General features: G+C 43.3%; 1 protein-coding gene across 1 annotated transcript in view; it reads right to left on the reverse strand.

Moving 5' to 3' along the window:
- EMILIN2 (elastin microfibril interfacer 2) overlaps positions 1-17,143 on the reverse strand; it is a 246,683-nt gene that overhangs the window by 18,726 nt on the left and 210,814 nt on the right. Inside the window, exons 5-7 of the mRNA XM_086965601.1 lie at positions 15,884-16,258; positions 5,865-5,906; positions 72-203 (exon numbers count right to left, since the gene is read on the reverse strand). Of these exons, the coding sequence (XP_086821727.1) occupies positions 72-203; positions 5,865-5,906; positions 15,884-16,258 (549 nt within the window). The remainder of the gene's footprint in view (positions 1-71; positions 204-5,864; positions 5,907-15,883; positions 16,259-17,143) is intronic.

Raw genomic sequence — 17,143 nt, forward strand, 5'->3', positions numbered from 1 at the left:
GGCAGCAATTCATACCCGGACAACGTCGGGATGGGCTGCTAGTATATTATATTAGAAAGGAGTAAGGTTACCTGTATCGGGGTTATAATGATCTCCATCGTTCACTAATACTTTGTTGAAACGGATAACTCCCACTTCTGCAGGGAAAGGCTTCTGGGTGAGACCAGCAGAAAAAGACACCTGAGAAGCGAAAACCCCGGCTTCTAAAACAATAAAAAGAAGACAATTCATGTCAAAAGAATGCATTTGTGTGACTGTTTCTCATAAGCAAAAAGATGTATTTAAGCCAAGTGGAATAGGCACTCATCACCTATAATTTTGCTTGTTGAGGCTATTACTATGTAATCTGGCGACAATTCAGTTACGTTATGGGTACAACACTCCAACATTGATCAAGTAAAGAAAACTTCAAAAAGCTTCGATTTTAACCGCATGCGCGCTAGCGGGTTTTCCCGCTGTGCGCTGAATTTTGAAAATCGCGGCTTTTGTGACAAAGCCAGCTCGTCATCCGCGTAGCGCAGGTAACGCCCATGACGAGCTGGCTTTGTCACCCGCGTCGAAGAGGTTAAGGAAGGATCGACCTGAGTTCCTCTCTCACCTCTTCACTACAGCTGTTTTAAGGAACATTTCACCCCTCAAATCTTATTAAGCCATTGTATTGCTTGGATTCCATACTGCCAAAGAGCGTAAGTTGGTAGGTGTAACCCTAGTATTTGCTTGTTGATTGTATCAGGGATAAAAAAAAGTTGGTGAGTTGTGTGCCGATCAGTGGATCTTACTTGCCCTTTCCACCTGCATTAAGCCTGGTCTTCTTTGATAATTTACTGAAATTATCTTAGCGTTGGAGGTTATGCTGGCTGTTAAATTTTCCTTATTAGCAATACTGTGATTACCATAAAGCATATTCACATTGTAAATTATATATTTGATTTAGTTTGGGGTTTTTAAGCCGGTTGGAAACAACTATGTAGCTGATTCTAACCACTTAGGATTTCTGCTGTGGTAAATTTGAAGTTAGGGTAACATGGGTATTCCCAGGAAAATGGCACGGTTTGGCCATTGGAAAGGTGGTGGAAAATAAAAAAATGTCTTGAGATGTAGTGATCACCAACATTCAATATTGTTTTTTTTATTTCACACTTTGGGCCCAATTACAATGTGGTTTGGAAGGCCTTCTAACAGCATTTGCTCCATCCAAATCGGATCGAGAAAGTGTCTTTCGGACCGAATCTGAAAGGTTTCCGACTGACTGAGTACGATGCATGTTGGGCGTTAGGAATATCCGAATCCGAACCCAACGGCATTCGGAATGACCAAGCCGAACAGAGCAGAATAGTACATCTCTACCGTCTGCATTTCCGAACGGCCGATTATGATGCTGGATTCAGACAGCCTTTCCGAATTGTGCCTACTGACTTGAATCAGCAGTTGGAATCAGATTTTGGGGGGCTTAGCTGGCCCCACTGAACCCGTAGCCTTTACAATCGTGCCTGTGGGGGTACCCATGGGTCACCCCTTACCAGCCATGCACAGTATGGCAGGCACCAGGGGGTGCCTGCCACACGGTGTCCGATTTTCCCCAGCCACCCCTTTCTTCAATGGGAACCTATGCATTCGGTCGGAAAATAGGCTCCCATTGAAGTCAACGTGAGTCCAACCAAATTGTATCTGGAAGCATCCAGATGCATCGTAATCGGTCGGTCGGACTCTCCAGATACAAGTCAGTCGGAAACCATTCCCAAACTGATTTGGTCAGGCAGATTCCCAAACTGCATCGGAATCGGACCCAAAATTGTAAAATTCATAACATCCAAAAAACTCCTCTATTATCATACACAGCAATATTCACTATGCTGAAAAGAAATTAAGGGCCTGATTTTAAGATTGAAGGACAGCACTCCATTGTTCGAGTGGGAGAAGACATTACCACTGCTACCCTGATGATGCAGTATCATCTGTTAAATTTAGAGATGACCACCCACCAAGCTATTATCTCTGCGCTTTCAAGGAAGCACTGCTGTCACTGGGGTTACTTTCAAGCTACAAAATGATTGGTGGATATCTACCGTCCATTTTGGAAACCTTCTGGTCCGCCCATCTCTAAATGAGGTAGGCAGACCGAGACCATGGTGATTACAACAGAGTACCCTAACTCTACATCAGGTCTGCAGACAATTAACATCAGTAAATGTAAGTAATAGGATTACCTGTAGAATTGTACAAGTTCAATAAATTCCCTAAAGTATGCAAGTCATAGGAAAACAACTTACTAGGCACAGACTTCCAAATACTTGGAAATCCCTGTGAATCAGGCAATTTTGCCCAGCACATAAAAAGCATGGTGTTAGTTGCTTCTATTTCCTTTTGGCCATCTGAATGGTGACATCACAAGTTGGAAAACCATTATGCAAAAGGAAGTAACAAAAAGCATATGGTGATTGATGCTTTCCCTTGGTTGTTCTGTTCTAGACTGGTGCTATTGAATGCCTCATTATTAGCTCAGCTTTGAGATTGGAGCTCAGAACACGAAGTTAAACGTCTGATGAAGGAAACGGATATTGACAGTTCTCGTTCTCTGCATTTTTTAAAAATTAATTCATCGTGTAAATCATCACAGCCGCTGGCTCAGGGGCTTATAAACTAATCTCAGAATGGGTCTCAGCTCAGCTGGGGTAGATTTTGATACAACATTCCCATCTGCTTTCCATTTCGACGATGTATCCTGCATATGGCGTCCTCGGAGACTAACCCGTTCTCTTATAAGTCCTTATAAAGTGCAAACGAAAGTGATTTTTTATCAAAACTTTCTTACAACTAGCTCCGGAAAGAAAAACATATGCACAAAAATGTCTAACACCCCATTTAGAGAAAACATTTAACATGCACAGTGCTGTGAACACATTCATAAGAGCTTGTTTGAGTTTGTACACCACCATAGGGAAAGGCTTACTGGAATTTACAAAAATACAAGCTTCGCAAGGAAACGAATTCGAAAGGCACAGCAAAAGTATCAATATTATACTAATTTAGAAATTAAAAAGCCTCAGCATTGATCCCAATTAACACTTTGGCTCCTCATTGACACAACGCTTCCTCCAAATTATAAAGGACACAGTAAAAGAAAAGTGGAAAAATCAAACCATATCACCTAGCTAAAAAAGAGAGCCGCTGGCCACAAGATTACAACTTCTATGGATGATGGAGCAAATTTACAATGGGGCAAGCATCACCTGGTAGTCCCCAGCTTGAATGGCAAACAGTAAATGACTTCAATAAACTTGCTTCACTAAGGGCCACCAAGTCACGTTCCAGAGCCAGGCTGGACCGGCCATGGCACTGGGACATCCCAAGTGAGCTGGAAGACAGGGAAGTTTTCAGGGCAGGGGAGGGTTGAGGACCAGGAACGGCACACAACTGTATTATAGGCCCAGATATATAAAAAAAAAGCCTTAACTTTTTGACTTCTGTGGACCCCCATTGAATCAATACTGGAAGCTATTATCGTAGCAAGGTTGCCATGAGCCCTGGTACAAGCAAGGATACTGGCCACTTTGACTGCTGGTGAGGTAGTAAAATCAGCAATAATTGTGACTCCATGGGCCCCTCGGTATTCTAGGCCCTGGTGCCACGGCATTTGCTGCACCAATGGTAGGTAAGCGCCTGCTGGAAGCTGGGGACCCCTGCCTAAGCAATTTTTACAATTTGATCCTCAAAATAATAAACAAAAATGGAGAAAACAGTATACATCAAACAAATACACAAATTATTATATAATTTCTTTCATTCAATAACTAAAAGGTAAAATTGAAGTTTAAATTTTAATAGGAAGGTTGGAACTTTTCACACTTTCGTTTTTTTTTCTACAAGACGAAGTGATAGGCTAGACTCCAGCATATCACCTTGTCTTTTGTGCTCCTGATGCGTGTTCTGGTTTTCGCAGAATGTAAAGCTGCTTCAACTGATGCCACCAATGGTCCATACCAGATTCCGTTTGCTCTACTTATGGTGCTCAAGAAAAGGATACCAACTTAAATTCTAGCTTTTAACCTCTTCGATGCTCATGACGGCTCCCGGTGGGCGTGTGCTGATGACAGCCAGGAGCCGTCATGACCACACCCGCGATTGGAATGTTCAGCACTGCGGCAGAATTCGCGCCGCAGTGATGAGGTTAATTTCAAATTCCTTCATGTTCACAGAGCATTTAATTTATCTGCTAATATTATTTAATTTTCTAAACAGTAGCCGATCTCATGAGTAACTGTGTACAGAACATAGGTGAAGAATCACCGCCTCAGGGTTCTGTACTAGACCCTGAGGCATTCTAATACTTCCCATGGCCTTCAGATCCGCTTTTAATGCCTATGGATTTTTAACCAATATGTTTGGAAAATTGTGTTGTGCAATAAAATGTTTGTGACCATTGTTTAAAACCCACACCCACCAACAGGAAGGACGAGCTTGCTTTTCTTTATCACTGTGTGCGATATGTGGCTGGTATTAAAACATTTCCAAGTTATGTAGGTTTTGAAAACCTCCACTGACTAGTTCCCAATTAGTCAATTCATTCTCCAACCCACTTGCACACTCTCAATGTAAAGAATTGTTTATAAATGTACTCCATGGTCTATGGATGCCACATGTACTTTGCCAGGTTTGCACGATATTACCTCCCCTAAGGACAACCCCTGCAAAATAAAAGAAAGGATAAACTAGGGTGGTCGGACTGCTGCGTTAGGGTTGTCTTTCCTACACGATGGTGGATTTTACCTGATCTGGGAGCATGCACAGACAAGGATCACGACTCAGTTAAACATTCAGGCCTGGATTTACAAACATTTCACGCAACGCAATGCAATGCAGCGCAGCAAGTGAATTTCCTGCATTGCGTGAGAGGGAGAGAGATGAATTGCTCCATAATTTAACGATAGTGAGCAGTTCTGCTCTCCCTGTCCTGGTCCACTTTTGGCTGCCTAGCGCCAATTCAGGCAAGTGTATCTAAATTTTCATCAGGGTCGTTTTTATGCAGGAAGGGGTACCTTCCTGCATAAAAACTAACCTTTGTGGTAATTTCCTTTTTGAATAAATACTGCAAAATGCAGCACATGTGCAAGAAGAAATAATGCGGAGAAATAAAGATATTTCTACATGTTACACCAGCCTCAGACAGGCGTACCATTTTGATACAAACCCACGTCTACAACTCTTTTCAATTATGTGTTTCCTTCAAAATCCATGGGTTGATGCAAGGGAATGCCCATGTACCACCCATGGACCCCCTCCCTGATGCTCATGCTGCCTTGCCTTATTTAATTATTATTCTTTTTTTTACAAAACAACACAAATCGACATTTGAGTTACTTTGTAAATACCAAAATTGTTTTTTTGTCAGATCTTTGTCAAAAAGGTGACCAATCCGATGCAAAACCTTTGCAAATCTAGGCCACAATGCTGACATCTGCAGGTCACACGTCAAACCATGTTAGTGTTCTGGCCTTCGAGATCAGAACATTGAGGACAATTAATGTAGGTAACAGTAACAATTCGATGCCCACTCCTTAGATACGGTGCGGTATGAAGCGACGAACATAAATAGGTTAGTATTACTCTTCATGGCCTGATCTGGACAAAGACATATAAGTAGTGTTAGAATTCTAGACTGCAAACCTAGCTATGAAACCATGGAGAGCCGTATATCACAGCAGAGGGCGATTCAAGATGGTGGACACAAAAAGCCATGAACATCCTGGTACAGGCAATGCACGCGATGTATCACTTTAATGCACACCCTCAGCACTGAGCACAAAATCTGAACGAGCGAAGGGAATAACAGTAAAGCTGTAGAATGTAGGACTGGTTAACTTTACCTTGTGGTTCTGCAGATGGCGGCGGCGGCGGCTTGGGATAGCCTATAAAAAAGAAGAAATGGGTCAGGTTTCACGAACAACATGCGCCAAGATGAAATCACCGTTTGCAGAATCCAGCCATCAATTGTCTATACAGTTGAATGCATTACAGGGCTTTGAAGGAGAAGTCGTAAAGAACTGACAGGATGGGCGAAAGTGAATGCCTCCACAGGACAGGACAAACCAAAACATCTGGGTTACTTCAGAGCCGCTCTCGGGAGTGGCCTGCAGCTCCACTACAAGTTTGTTCTGACCCCTGCATCTCATGCTGCGGACAGCAGCAGGCAACCAAAAATCATGGATGCGCCCAGACTGACACCCTCCGGGGCAGCTGGCGTGTGAGGATAATAAACGCAAAGCTGCTCCGAGCGCTTGGCCGGGTCAAAGGGCCAAGGTCAGCTGTGAGGATTCCACATAATTACATGGGGGCCATGTCTTAAATGTTTGCAAGAATGGGCGACGTATTAAATAAAAATAAAATAAAAAAACACGCCAAGACATTTTAGTAACTGAGGCGTTTGGAAACAGTTCATTGAGAGCTCAGGGACGTTCTGTAGTTTGGGACAGCTATGTTTCCTTTAGTCTTTTTCAAACATGCTGAATTTTAGTTTCAGGAAGAACAGTAGAGACACATGACTTCATTTGTGATATTGTTAATTCACGGCCGGTAGAAACTACAGGCAAAGGTGAAAGTATGCGCGGCCTGTGCAAACAGTGCCGTAGACGTATATGGCTGGAGAAGATCTACAGGCCAACAAAATACTGAGGGGCAGATTTACAAGCCCCGTGCGGCCCTTTTACGCCGCCGTTGCGTCACTTTTGTAACGCAGCGGGGGCGCAAAAGATGCGCCATGGTGCGGGGTATTTACAACGTGACGCATCTCCCAGATGCGTCACGTTGTAAAGCCCTGCGCCAGATGAGGCATACCATCGCAGGGGGAGGCGTTCTGGCACAGGAACGCATCCCAAAAGTGGCTGAGTGAAATCTACAAGATTTCACTCAGTCACTTTTGGGCCCATGCTGCGTCAAAACCCTGCGCCTGCTTGAAGCAGGCGTAAGGATTGACGCAGCATTGTGCACATAGGGCCCTCCTTATCATTGCTGGAGCTGCGTCGCGCTTGTGACGCAATTTCAGCACTGCACCGCTTTTACGGCACAGATGCGTGACGCATCTGTGCCGTTTTTGCCCCATGGTGCGCCGCATTCTAAATGCGGCGCATCAAGGGTGGCGGAGCTGCGGAGCACAATTACTGGCGCATCCCTGCCGATATGCAGGGATGCGCCAGTAATTGTAAATCTGCCCCTGAAGGACTTTGACGGCCACATGTGACTACTATACGTAACACCCGCCATGTTTCCATGGTGACTGTTCACAGTGCATAATTACAAAAAAAAATTGGGTTAACATGTGAAATTGAGCTTGGCCAATGGTGCAAACGGGTATTAATCTTTTTAAGAGCAGTTGGTCGACATAGAAGTTTTGGGTCAGAACCAGGATATATATTATATATATATATATATATATATATATATATATATATATATATATATATATAAAAATATATATATGCACATACACACCACACACACGCCCCCTCCACCCGCACCTCCCTTAAAAATGGGTCGTCTGTGGTCCAGGCCTAGGGCAATGCACACAGAGAGACCGGTTCTCTGGTAGATAGCCCAGTATGATTGGCGGATCCATGGACCAACTTCCCAGCCAAAGCCAACCCCATTGGCCATCCCGCCCTGTACTGAAAGCTAACTGAGCCTGGGGAATTGCTACAGTACAATAGGATTAGATGCTCCGTCTGGCCCTCGAGTTGTATGTCTAGAGCATTGAGCTTTCAGTTTTACCCTGTACCCCACCTGGCGGCGAAGGAAAGCGTTCAAGATGTACTGTGGGTGAACTTGTTGTTTTTAATGAGGCTCAATTGGGTAGTTGTAAAAATTAGAATTTATAATCCAAATTTCGAAATTCACATGAGTGAATAAAGATGTGGCATTGTCTAGTCTTAAATTACTTTTACAATGGTGGACAAGCAGTTCTGCAGATTATCTGCAATTGCAAATTTAATGAAGTGGAGATATGATCCCTGGGTGTGTGAGGCGGTAGCTAATGGAAATTTTGGGAACACACATGAAATCATAACTTTGTGAGTATTTATAAACAATTTCAATGACTTTTCTTACCTATAATGAACACCTTATTAAAGTTCTGAAACAAACATAAGTGTGTAATTATGGTGGGAAGTTGCAGCTAACCATCCACATTGTCAGGGTACGCAAGCAGGCAATTAAATATGTACATTTACAGATTTAGAAAGATACGTCTTTTTCCACATGGCAAAGTATTTTTTGTTTAGGAAAAAATATAAGGAAAATGTGCAATTGTACCTTACATTTGACCATAAATCTGTGAAGTGTCCACATTATGGACATTCCGCAGAAGAAATACTGGGTGCAAAAAAAGTATGTCTGGATATCAACTCACTGGGATTTTGTAAAGTCTCAATAATTTGTAAATTTAGGGGCATATTTAAGGAAGTGGCGGAGCGCAGCGTTAGCCTCTATGGATTAATGCCACGCTTCACCACTTCTGAAACACAGGGATGCACCTTATTTACAATACGGGGCAGCCCTGCGTTTCCCTCTGCACTGGGGCTAATTTAGCTGCCTACCGCCAACGCAGGCACCCTTGTACCATAGTGCAAGGGTGTCTGCATTGAGGGGAATATTGTTCATGTGCAGGAAGAGGTCCCTTCCTGCACATAAACAATCTGAAATGGTGTTTTGAAACTTTTATGTGTGCTCCTTAATGAAGCACACATAGAAGTTGCAAAACGTCATTTTTTTAATGATTGTTTATGTGCAGGAAGGGACATCTTCCTGCACATTAACAATCAATGGCATGTTGCTTTGTCTATGTGTCCTGCACAGCGCAGCATACGTAGAAAGAGCATAAACAAGGTGAAATTAACCATTTCTCCTAATTGCGCCAGGGTAAGACCAGGTATTATACACAAACGGGTGGCAAGCAGAGTGCGCACAGGTGTCTGTTCTGGGATATTTATTCTCAAAGTTCTGATCACGCTCTACTTTATGTTGTCCCACCGCCACTGGGCCACCAACAATAACTACAATCTATACAAAGGGAGCGTGTGATTTATCCAATATAATCATAGTGTTCTAAGCAGTGCGCTCATATATTATCCATTCTCTAGGGTACGGTGTAGGAAAGAAGGACAGAGTTGGAGACGCACTAGAAGGAAGCGTGGAACGTAATTGACATTTGCAATAAGCAAAGATTGATACTAGAAGATGGATGGGCGCACGACATGGGATTTAAAATCATATGATTATCATGATATTAGAAGCCCTGATGATGTTTGCATAGGACGAAAAGCTTTGGCTGGATAAATTGGATAATGTACCTTTGTGTTGAAAAATTGGATTGAATAATAAATTCGGAATTGGCTTTCCAGTTAAACAGGATTCCCTTGGGATTTTCTTGGTTGGATACACAGGGAATGGACGATATATGAGCATACTACGTGGAAAGCTATCATTATTTAGATAAATCACACGCTCCTTTTGTGTAGATTGTAAGACCAGGTTTTCCTGTGTCTTTATTTTGGCGCTGCCCTATATTAACCCCACCCTTGTAAATATAGGGCAGCGTCAAAATCTATCGATGTTGTGGCTGAACGGCCACCACAACATCCATTGCCCGCCCCTTTCATGCTACGTATAGCATGAAAGGGTGCCTTATACACAAGGCGGCGTTAAACCACGGTAAATGTCTCAACGGCACCTTGTGAATAAGGCGGAGCCCCTATCGCTACCACAACGTCGAGAAAAGTGATGCTGTGGTGGCGATAGGGGCTTGTAAATATGCCCCTTACTGTTTTGAAGTTACAGGTGAAATTCTCCAGTGCATACTTTCAGTCATTGAACCTTTGTAGCCTGTCTTTAAGTTTCTTGGCCAGAAGTGTACAGATTATCCTCTATTATAGTCCTATTAAGCAAAATATGAATAGTTGGCAATAGAAAATCATGGAGAGCGTTGTAAATGAATAGAATCCCTTGTGTGTAGATACTTGTCTAGAATCACCTCGAGGTGCGGCTTCAGGAAAGACCATGAGTTTACATGGAATGTTTAGAAATGCGGAGTTTGAGATTCAGGATTGTTTTTTTTCACATTTTGTTTCAGATAAACGTGTACATCCTCTTGAAAGAAACCCAGTGATGCTGAGACATAGTTAAACATCTTACATGTGACCAACCCCAAGGGACACCAATTCATCAATACCTTTTAGTTATTGGAATTATCTGTGACCTCTCATACTGACCAAACTAATAAGTCATCATCACTCCTGAAAGGTCTCATTTTAGTTGTTTGTCAAACGAACAGAGTGCAAGCCATTGTAAGGGTTTGGAAGGACATGTGATCGCCTTGTTATATTTTCCTTTCTCTCTCCTAATAGTGACAACACTGCAGTCTCGAGACCCGGATTCCATGGACATTACCTCAAAAGCACCTGTAGAAGTTTCCTTTTGGCTACTATGCTATTGGTAATTAACAAAATTCACCATAAATTGCTTTTACCAATTGACATACATATTGTTGCTGCTTTGTATTCCTCACCGGAATTAACCCATAAGGGAGTATATTAAGCATCCATAGCTATGCTGTGATGTGATCGTTTTAGAGTAGTCAATAATCTTAAAATGTTCGTGAAATGTGTTTATAATGTATATACAGTTTAAGATATGACCTTGAGGAGAGTTTTGTGATGAACTGAATACATATTGAGGTAATACTAGGAATTCCGAAATGAATGATAACGTAGAATGTCATGCTTCGTTGGGGGAACAGCTAGAGTTGTCTTTTCACTGATGTGCTCATCACTGAGATTCATGGGGGGATATCCGAAAAAACGACACCTTTTTTTTTTATTCAGATCTGTCTTTAAAAAAAATTGGGGGCAGATGTATCATTGTTTTGAGGTGCTCTTACGACTTGCAAGGTGACATAGGGTGCCGCAAAACCTAGAATCAGATTTAGCAAGGCACGCAAGGCCACCTTGCGTGGCCCTGGATGGCTTGGTAATTCTGGTGTAAAGCAAGGCAGCGCAAATTGCTGCCTTGAGTTGCACTGCATGGTGGAGGCGTTACATTGGTGTCCCTATGCATCCAGTACTGAATTCTGACGCGTTCCCAGATGAAGCAACATTGGTAGACCTGGGAATGCATCACAATTGTAAGCCATAGCAAAAGAGGCGTAACAAGGAGAAATATCTGTATTTCTCCTCGTTGTTTCCTCTTTCTAAGGGTGTTGCATTCTGCAGCACCCATAGAAAGAGGACATTTTCGCTAAGGATTGTTTTTTGTAGGAATGTGTACCTTCCTGCACAAAACAAATCCTGCTTGCAATGCAGGCACCTTTGCACCATGACGTAAGGGTACCTGCGTTGGCACTAGGCTGCACATTCCTGCCTTCTCGCTTTTCACAAAGCCAAGTGCAGTGCAGCGCAGCAGGTTGTCTTGCATGTTGCGTAAAAAAACTTATAAATATGGGCCCTGGTCTTTAGACCAACAGTTTTAAAAATTATTTGATGGGTAAATCTAAACTAATTGGTCTACAACTGATCAGAAGTAGTCATAAATGTAATCTGCCTACGGTCAATATCAGGTTCAAAACTCGGATCTAATATCTTCTCAAAGTTGCTCTACACAAATGCTGCCTACTGTTTGAAGGGTAGCGCCTGCTGTAAGGGTTTGGTCACACAGAGTTGTCTATGAACACCATTGGGTTACCTCACCCAGATAAACTGGTGTACTCTCGATGTATTTTTAGACCACAAAGCAGAGGAAGTTGTTAATGGAAGGACAAGAAATACAATAAAAAGAACCATATGAGAAAGATTCTAATGTTTTAACAGATGAATGAACACACTACCATTGACCTGTCCCACACACACAGACTGTGTTGCATCTAGGTAAATATTCCCACTTGCTTGACATATATCATACCTAGATTTATGAAGTGTCATTCTGTGCTGTGTGACAGCCCCATCACAAAATCAAAAATGTAGACAAATCCACTTTGAATTATTATTATCCTTCTTATTATTATTATTAGCAAGTCTTATATACCGTCAGCTACCGAAACGGGGTTTCCTGACACTTCAACGACAGGTAGGGTCTAACCAGGCCATGCTGACTCAAAACATCCAGGACGTCAGCTGTTTTCAAAAAGTTGTCAGCGAGGTGCAACTTCGCAAGGGTTCCGTTAGGACATTCCATGACTTAGGGCCCTGGTATGTGAAGGACCAGCCTCTCATGCATGTTCATTTGGCACAGTGAACGGTCACTGGAACATAGGGGACAAGCCGGCTGATGTGGTCTCACCATTTCATGAAGGTATTAGAGGCTCTGTGTAGATAGCACACACTGAATTTAAATTGTGAAGCTCGCGAAGGAGAGATGAGGACGATGCACTTTTCGTGAGTCTATAGAACAATCTAGCGGCTGAATTTTGGACCACTTGCAACCATTTCATGGCAGCCTTGTCTGCTGTCAAATACAGTACATTGTTGTAGTCCAGTCTCGACAAAATTAGTGCCTGTTTAACTGTCCTTTGAGCTGGTAATGGGAGTTTCCAGATGATTTTCCTCAGCCATTTCAGGACAGCGAAGCAGATAGTTGCCACCTTTGCTACCTGAGGCTTTATAAACAGCTTTTCGTTCAGTAGAAATGTAGCTTCTTTTAACCTTCTGAGCTGGAACAGAAAGAGCACCCAAGGTTTCTGGCCAGTGCTGGGGACCCCAGAGGATGGGTTGTTTCCAGCACCAGTACCTTGGTCTTGTCTCTGTTACGTTTAAGTGAATTGTTATTCATCCACATGGCAACCAGACACATGCTAGAGTTCAAAGCAAAAAGATATTAGTCCTGGGCAGATGTCAGAGAGAAGATGATTTGTATACCATCCACATAGGAGAATAAGGTGAGGCCACAGCTTTCAACCAGGTCAGCCAATGGGCGGACATAGATGTTAAACCGCTCCGGACTTAAGGCTTGAGCTTGTGGAACCCCTGAGGTGAGGGTGTGCCGTGTGGATGGGCAATAGCTGAGGAAACCTGGAAAGTTCAATCCTTTAAGAAGGATGCCATCCAGGATAAGGCTGTTCCTTGGAGACCCAGATTGGCTAGTGTCTCTAAAAGGGTGGCATGAGACACAGTATTGAAGGCAGCGCTGAGGTCGAGTAAGTTCACCGATGCTGTCTCGCCTTCGTCCAGGAGCCATCTGAGATAATCTGCGACTCCTAGAAAGGCAGATTTGGAACTTTGTCCCACTCTAAACCCTGACTGAGAGGGATGTAAAGAATTTTGTGACTCCACAAAGACGTAGATTTGTTGGTTGGCATGTTTCTCCATGATTTTAGACAGAATAGGGAGCATAGAAATTGGTCTATAATTGGACCACCTGGAAGGATCTAAGTTAGGTTTCTTCAAGAGGGGCAGAACCACGGCATGCTTCCATAACTGTGGAATGTGCCCCTCCTGTAAGGAGGAATTGGGGAGACCCACCAGAAGCTGCATAATATCCGGGTCCAAGGTGCTGAGCTTAGCTAAGGGGAGGGGATCTTTAGAGAAGCCAGATCTCATAGGCTGTTCCAGCGACGGAAACAAAGGTAGGTACAGCGTGTCTCATGAATTCAGTTTCTGGGGGGCTAGTGTGGTGACTGGGATGTTCAGGTTCTCGGAGACAGGAGACAACAGACATATGCTGGACTGAGAGGCATCCCTCCCATTTACCTTCAGTGAGAGTTGGGTGTCCTGCACCACGAAAACTGGGACAGTGTTGGTCCGATCTTATTAGGGTCGGAGAGCTCCTTGACTAGTCTAAAGAGAGTTTTGGCGAGATTTGGTCTGAGTAAAAAATGGCCCAAGCAGCTCTGCAGAGACCAAGATAGTTTTTCAGTACTGTTTCGTATTTGTGCTTACTGTCCTCATCATAAGTGAGCCTCCAGGCCCTTACCTCTAGTTTTCTCTACCTTTAGTGCATCAGTAAACCTTGGGACAGGTGAGTGAGACCTGTCTGAGTCACTAAGTTTAGTTAGTAGGACAATGTCCAGGAGTCCCGCAACCAGTCATCAATCCTGGGCTGATCTACTTCGGCTACTTGTGCTAGAGCATCATGCTCCTCAGTTGGGTGTTGAGGGCTGGGAAATCCAATCTCGACCATGCCCTGGTCTTAGACTGTGGTCTGTCCCTCCCTCTAGGTGTAGCAGAATAGGCCTGGGCAGAGAAAGGTACTGCATAGTCATCCAACCACAGTAGCGGCAGAGGTGGGGCAGTGTCAAGATGTTTTAAATTTGAGAAGATCAGGTTTAAGAGGTGACCTGCTTTGGGGGTTGATGTGGAGAAAATAAGATCCTAATTCAGTCCCCCAAGTTCCTTAATTAAGCTCTGGACAGGAATGCAAAGGCTGGATATTCAGAACCCCATATAATTAAATTGGCAGGTCTGAGGATGAGGGGGTCCAATTAGGTCGGGAAGCAATGTACACCAGTTGCCTGCATATGCCAGTGGATGGTATATAAATGCACCAGATATTGTAAATTTGGGTGAGAGTTCCAGAGAGAAGGACACAGCTTGGCAGGCCGATAAAGATAATTCCTGATGTTGCATTTAGAAAGATTCAGAAAGTTTGGAAAAGTCTGTTATAATATTTTTGATTAAAGACCACTCTTTCTGTGGCCCATGGAAGTAAATCATTTGATTGTTTGCAACTGGGGTTAGTTTAGGTGATCTGTGTTCATCCTCAAGCCTGGGAAGGTTTCTGATGAGGAGTGGCTTGCGTGCTGTGATAAACAACATAAATTGTATGGCTAAGCATAGTTTTTATTTGTGGTTTTCGTCTTTTCTATGCCTGAAGGCACTGTGTTTAGCAATGTTCAGGGAAACTGGAATTATGCTATTTTGCAGCTGCAGCGTTTTCGGTATGATTATGAACTGTTCGCATTTGCCACATAACCCATCATCGGCTGCATAATTTGCAGACTTGAACAAACAAATGTGTTTAGCTCAAACGGATCAAAAGTTACTAACAATATGGTGACATGGTCCTTTGCAGTGGAAGGCCGTTTCCAAAAGTTGACTAGTCACCTTTCTATTGCTTATTGCTATATTTAGGTGTTTAACTGCTACTAATGAGGTGAAAGATGTTCCCAGATAGTGTTAAGAAGTACAAATATGACAAGGTAATAAAATAATACCATCATAAATGATGCCACATTATGCCGCATAATCTAGATACTCTAGCGGTTTGTGGCATTTCTGTAAATGAAGGAATAAATTCGAACTGCGTCCTAAACCTTAGAGAAAGCAGGTATGACCAGGAGAGAGTAGCAGCATTACAATCTTATAACTTCAGTGAACATACTCCTGCTGTTCAGACTATTTCAATGCTAACAGAAGTTCTACATCTCGGACCATATTAGCCTTGACAGGTGATGTGGTCCACCAGTGGTGAAATGTTGTTCATACCTGCAAAGTCACAACTCTGCTGGTGGAACTCATTTGCTTGGCAGTGAGCCGCTGGCACATGAGCCCTGGTCGCACCATCTGCTGGTTTACAGTTCACATGGTGTGAGGCCAAATATAGTCCTGTTTTAGACCAGCCTTTCTGGCACTGTTCAGGGGAAGGCAAAGGAGACGGCAGAAGGGAGGAAGGGGATGTCTTCTTGTAATCTCTCTTCAACCGAACTTACCATCAACGTACAGAACTTAAAACCCACCCATGTGTCACTTAATATGCAACATGGGCCATAGCTGAGTTACTGGGATTTAATGCAGTGTTGTCTTTTTTCACTTCACCCACAAATTCATACACAATCCACAAAACAGACCCAACAAAGACTGGATTAAATACATCATCAAGAGATTACAAAAAGCGAATCAAGTTTGCTCACCTGGTGCTCCTGCAAATCCCTCGTCGCTGGGCATTTCATGGTGACCATCGACACCCCTCGCACGCCCTGACTGTACTACCTTGCCAGGGGGCCCAGCTTGGCCAGTTTCAATGATAACACCATTTGTGCCGGGTAAAGCTGGCAGAAGCGCCGATCCTGGCAAGGATGGCATCAGCGGCACATCTGGGCCTGAAGGCAGAACTGGCGTCTGCTGTGGGGTTCCTGGTTGCAGTGGTACATTTGGCTGCACAGGTTGCTCTGGCAAGACTGGCTGCAAAGGCTGCTGTGGCACCAGGGGTTGCAGTGGCTGCTGTGGTATCCTTGGTGGTGGCTGAAGAGTGATCCTTATTTGAGGGGTCATTTCCGGTGTTTTTTCTGCAAAGATATTTATGGTGGAAAAATAAAAAACATTCAATAAAATATTGTCACAGGGTTTTTCAAAAACACATTTTGCACTCAGCGTTCACAACGTGTTGTCATGTGTACTGGGGTTGGCGTTTGTGATGGAGCGCCTCGAGGTTGGCTCCTCTAGGCCCCTATTCTTGTAACCTGCAAACTAGAGTTTCACCTAAGGCCCACCACTCGAATTGTCAAAATGTGTTTGCTGATAGTTTGGCCTTAGGTGGCTACAGCAGATATGAAAGGCCAGCTGTTTGCCTCCTTTTGTTAAATAACTTAGCATCTTAATAACTAACAATAACACTGGATTAACGATTAACCTTTGGTTTCGAAGCAGACTGTTACCAGGCATAAAGTGCTTCGTCAGCGGTTGTAAGCACTATACAAATGCAATTACAATACAATACAGTATCCCTTAATAACTCCCAGATTGCCTGGAATTCTTCCAGCTCGGAGTTAAATCCACAAGCCAACTCTCAGTTCATCACATTTGTGTATAAAACGAAACCTGAGCCTTGACTGTTTCAAGCACTCAACTCACATAAACTTGAGCTATTCCAAATCATTACTAATAATGCTGTGGAACCCGATTCAGCACTTTTTTGTCTGTAAATTTCACTTCCAGCTTTGTAGAACAAAAAACGGTGGAATGTTACGTCCTTAACTGCACTTATAAATGTTGAAAAAACATAAATACTGTAGAATTTCAATATCCAAAGGTGGTCCAGGTGGCGCTGGGCACAGATAATAAACTAAAAACCCACACAGGGGTTTGAAGGACACTGCAGGTAGTTTACACTAGGGGGCATAATTATTATAGGGTGGCACAAAACCTACAATGAGATTTATAAAGCCACGCAG

Source organism: Lissotriton vulgaris, chromosome 4_1 (genome assembly GCF_964263255.1).
Source record: "Lissotriton vulgaris chromosome 4_1, aLisVul1.2, whole genome shotgun sequence".
Taxonomy (NCBI): domain Eukaryota; kingdom Metazoa; phylum Chordata; class Amphibia; order Caudata; family Salamandridae; genus Lissotriton; species Lissotriton vulgaris.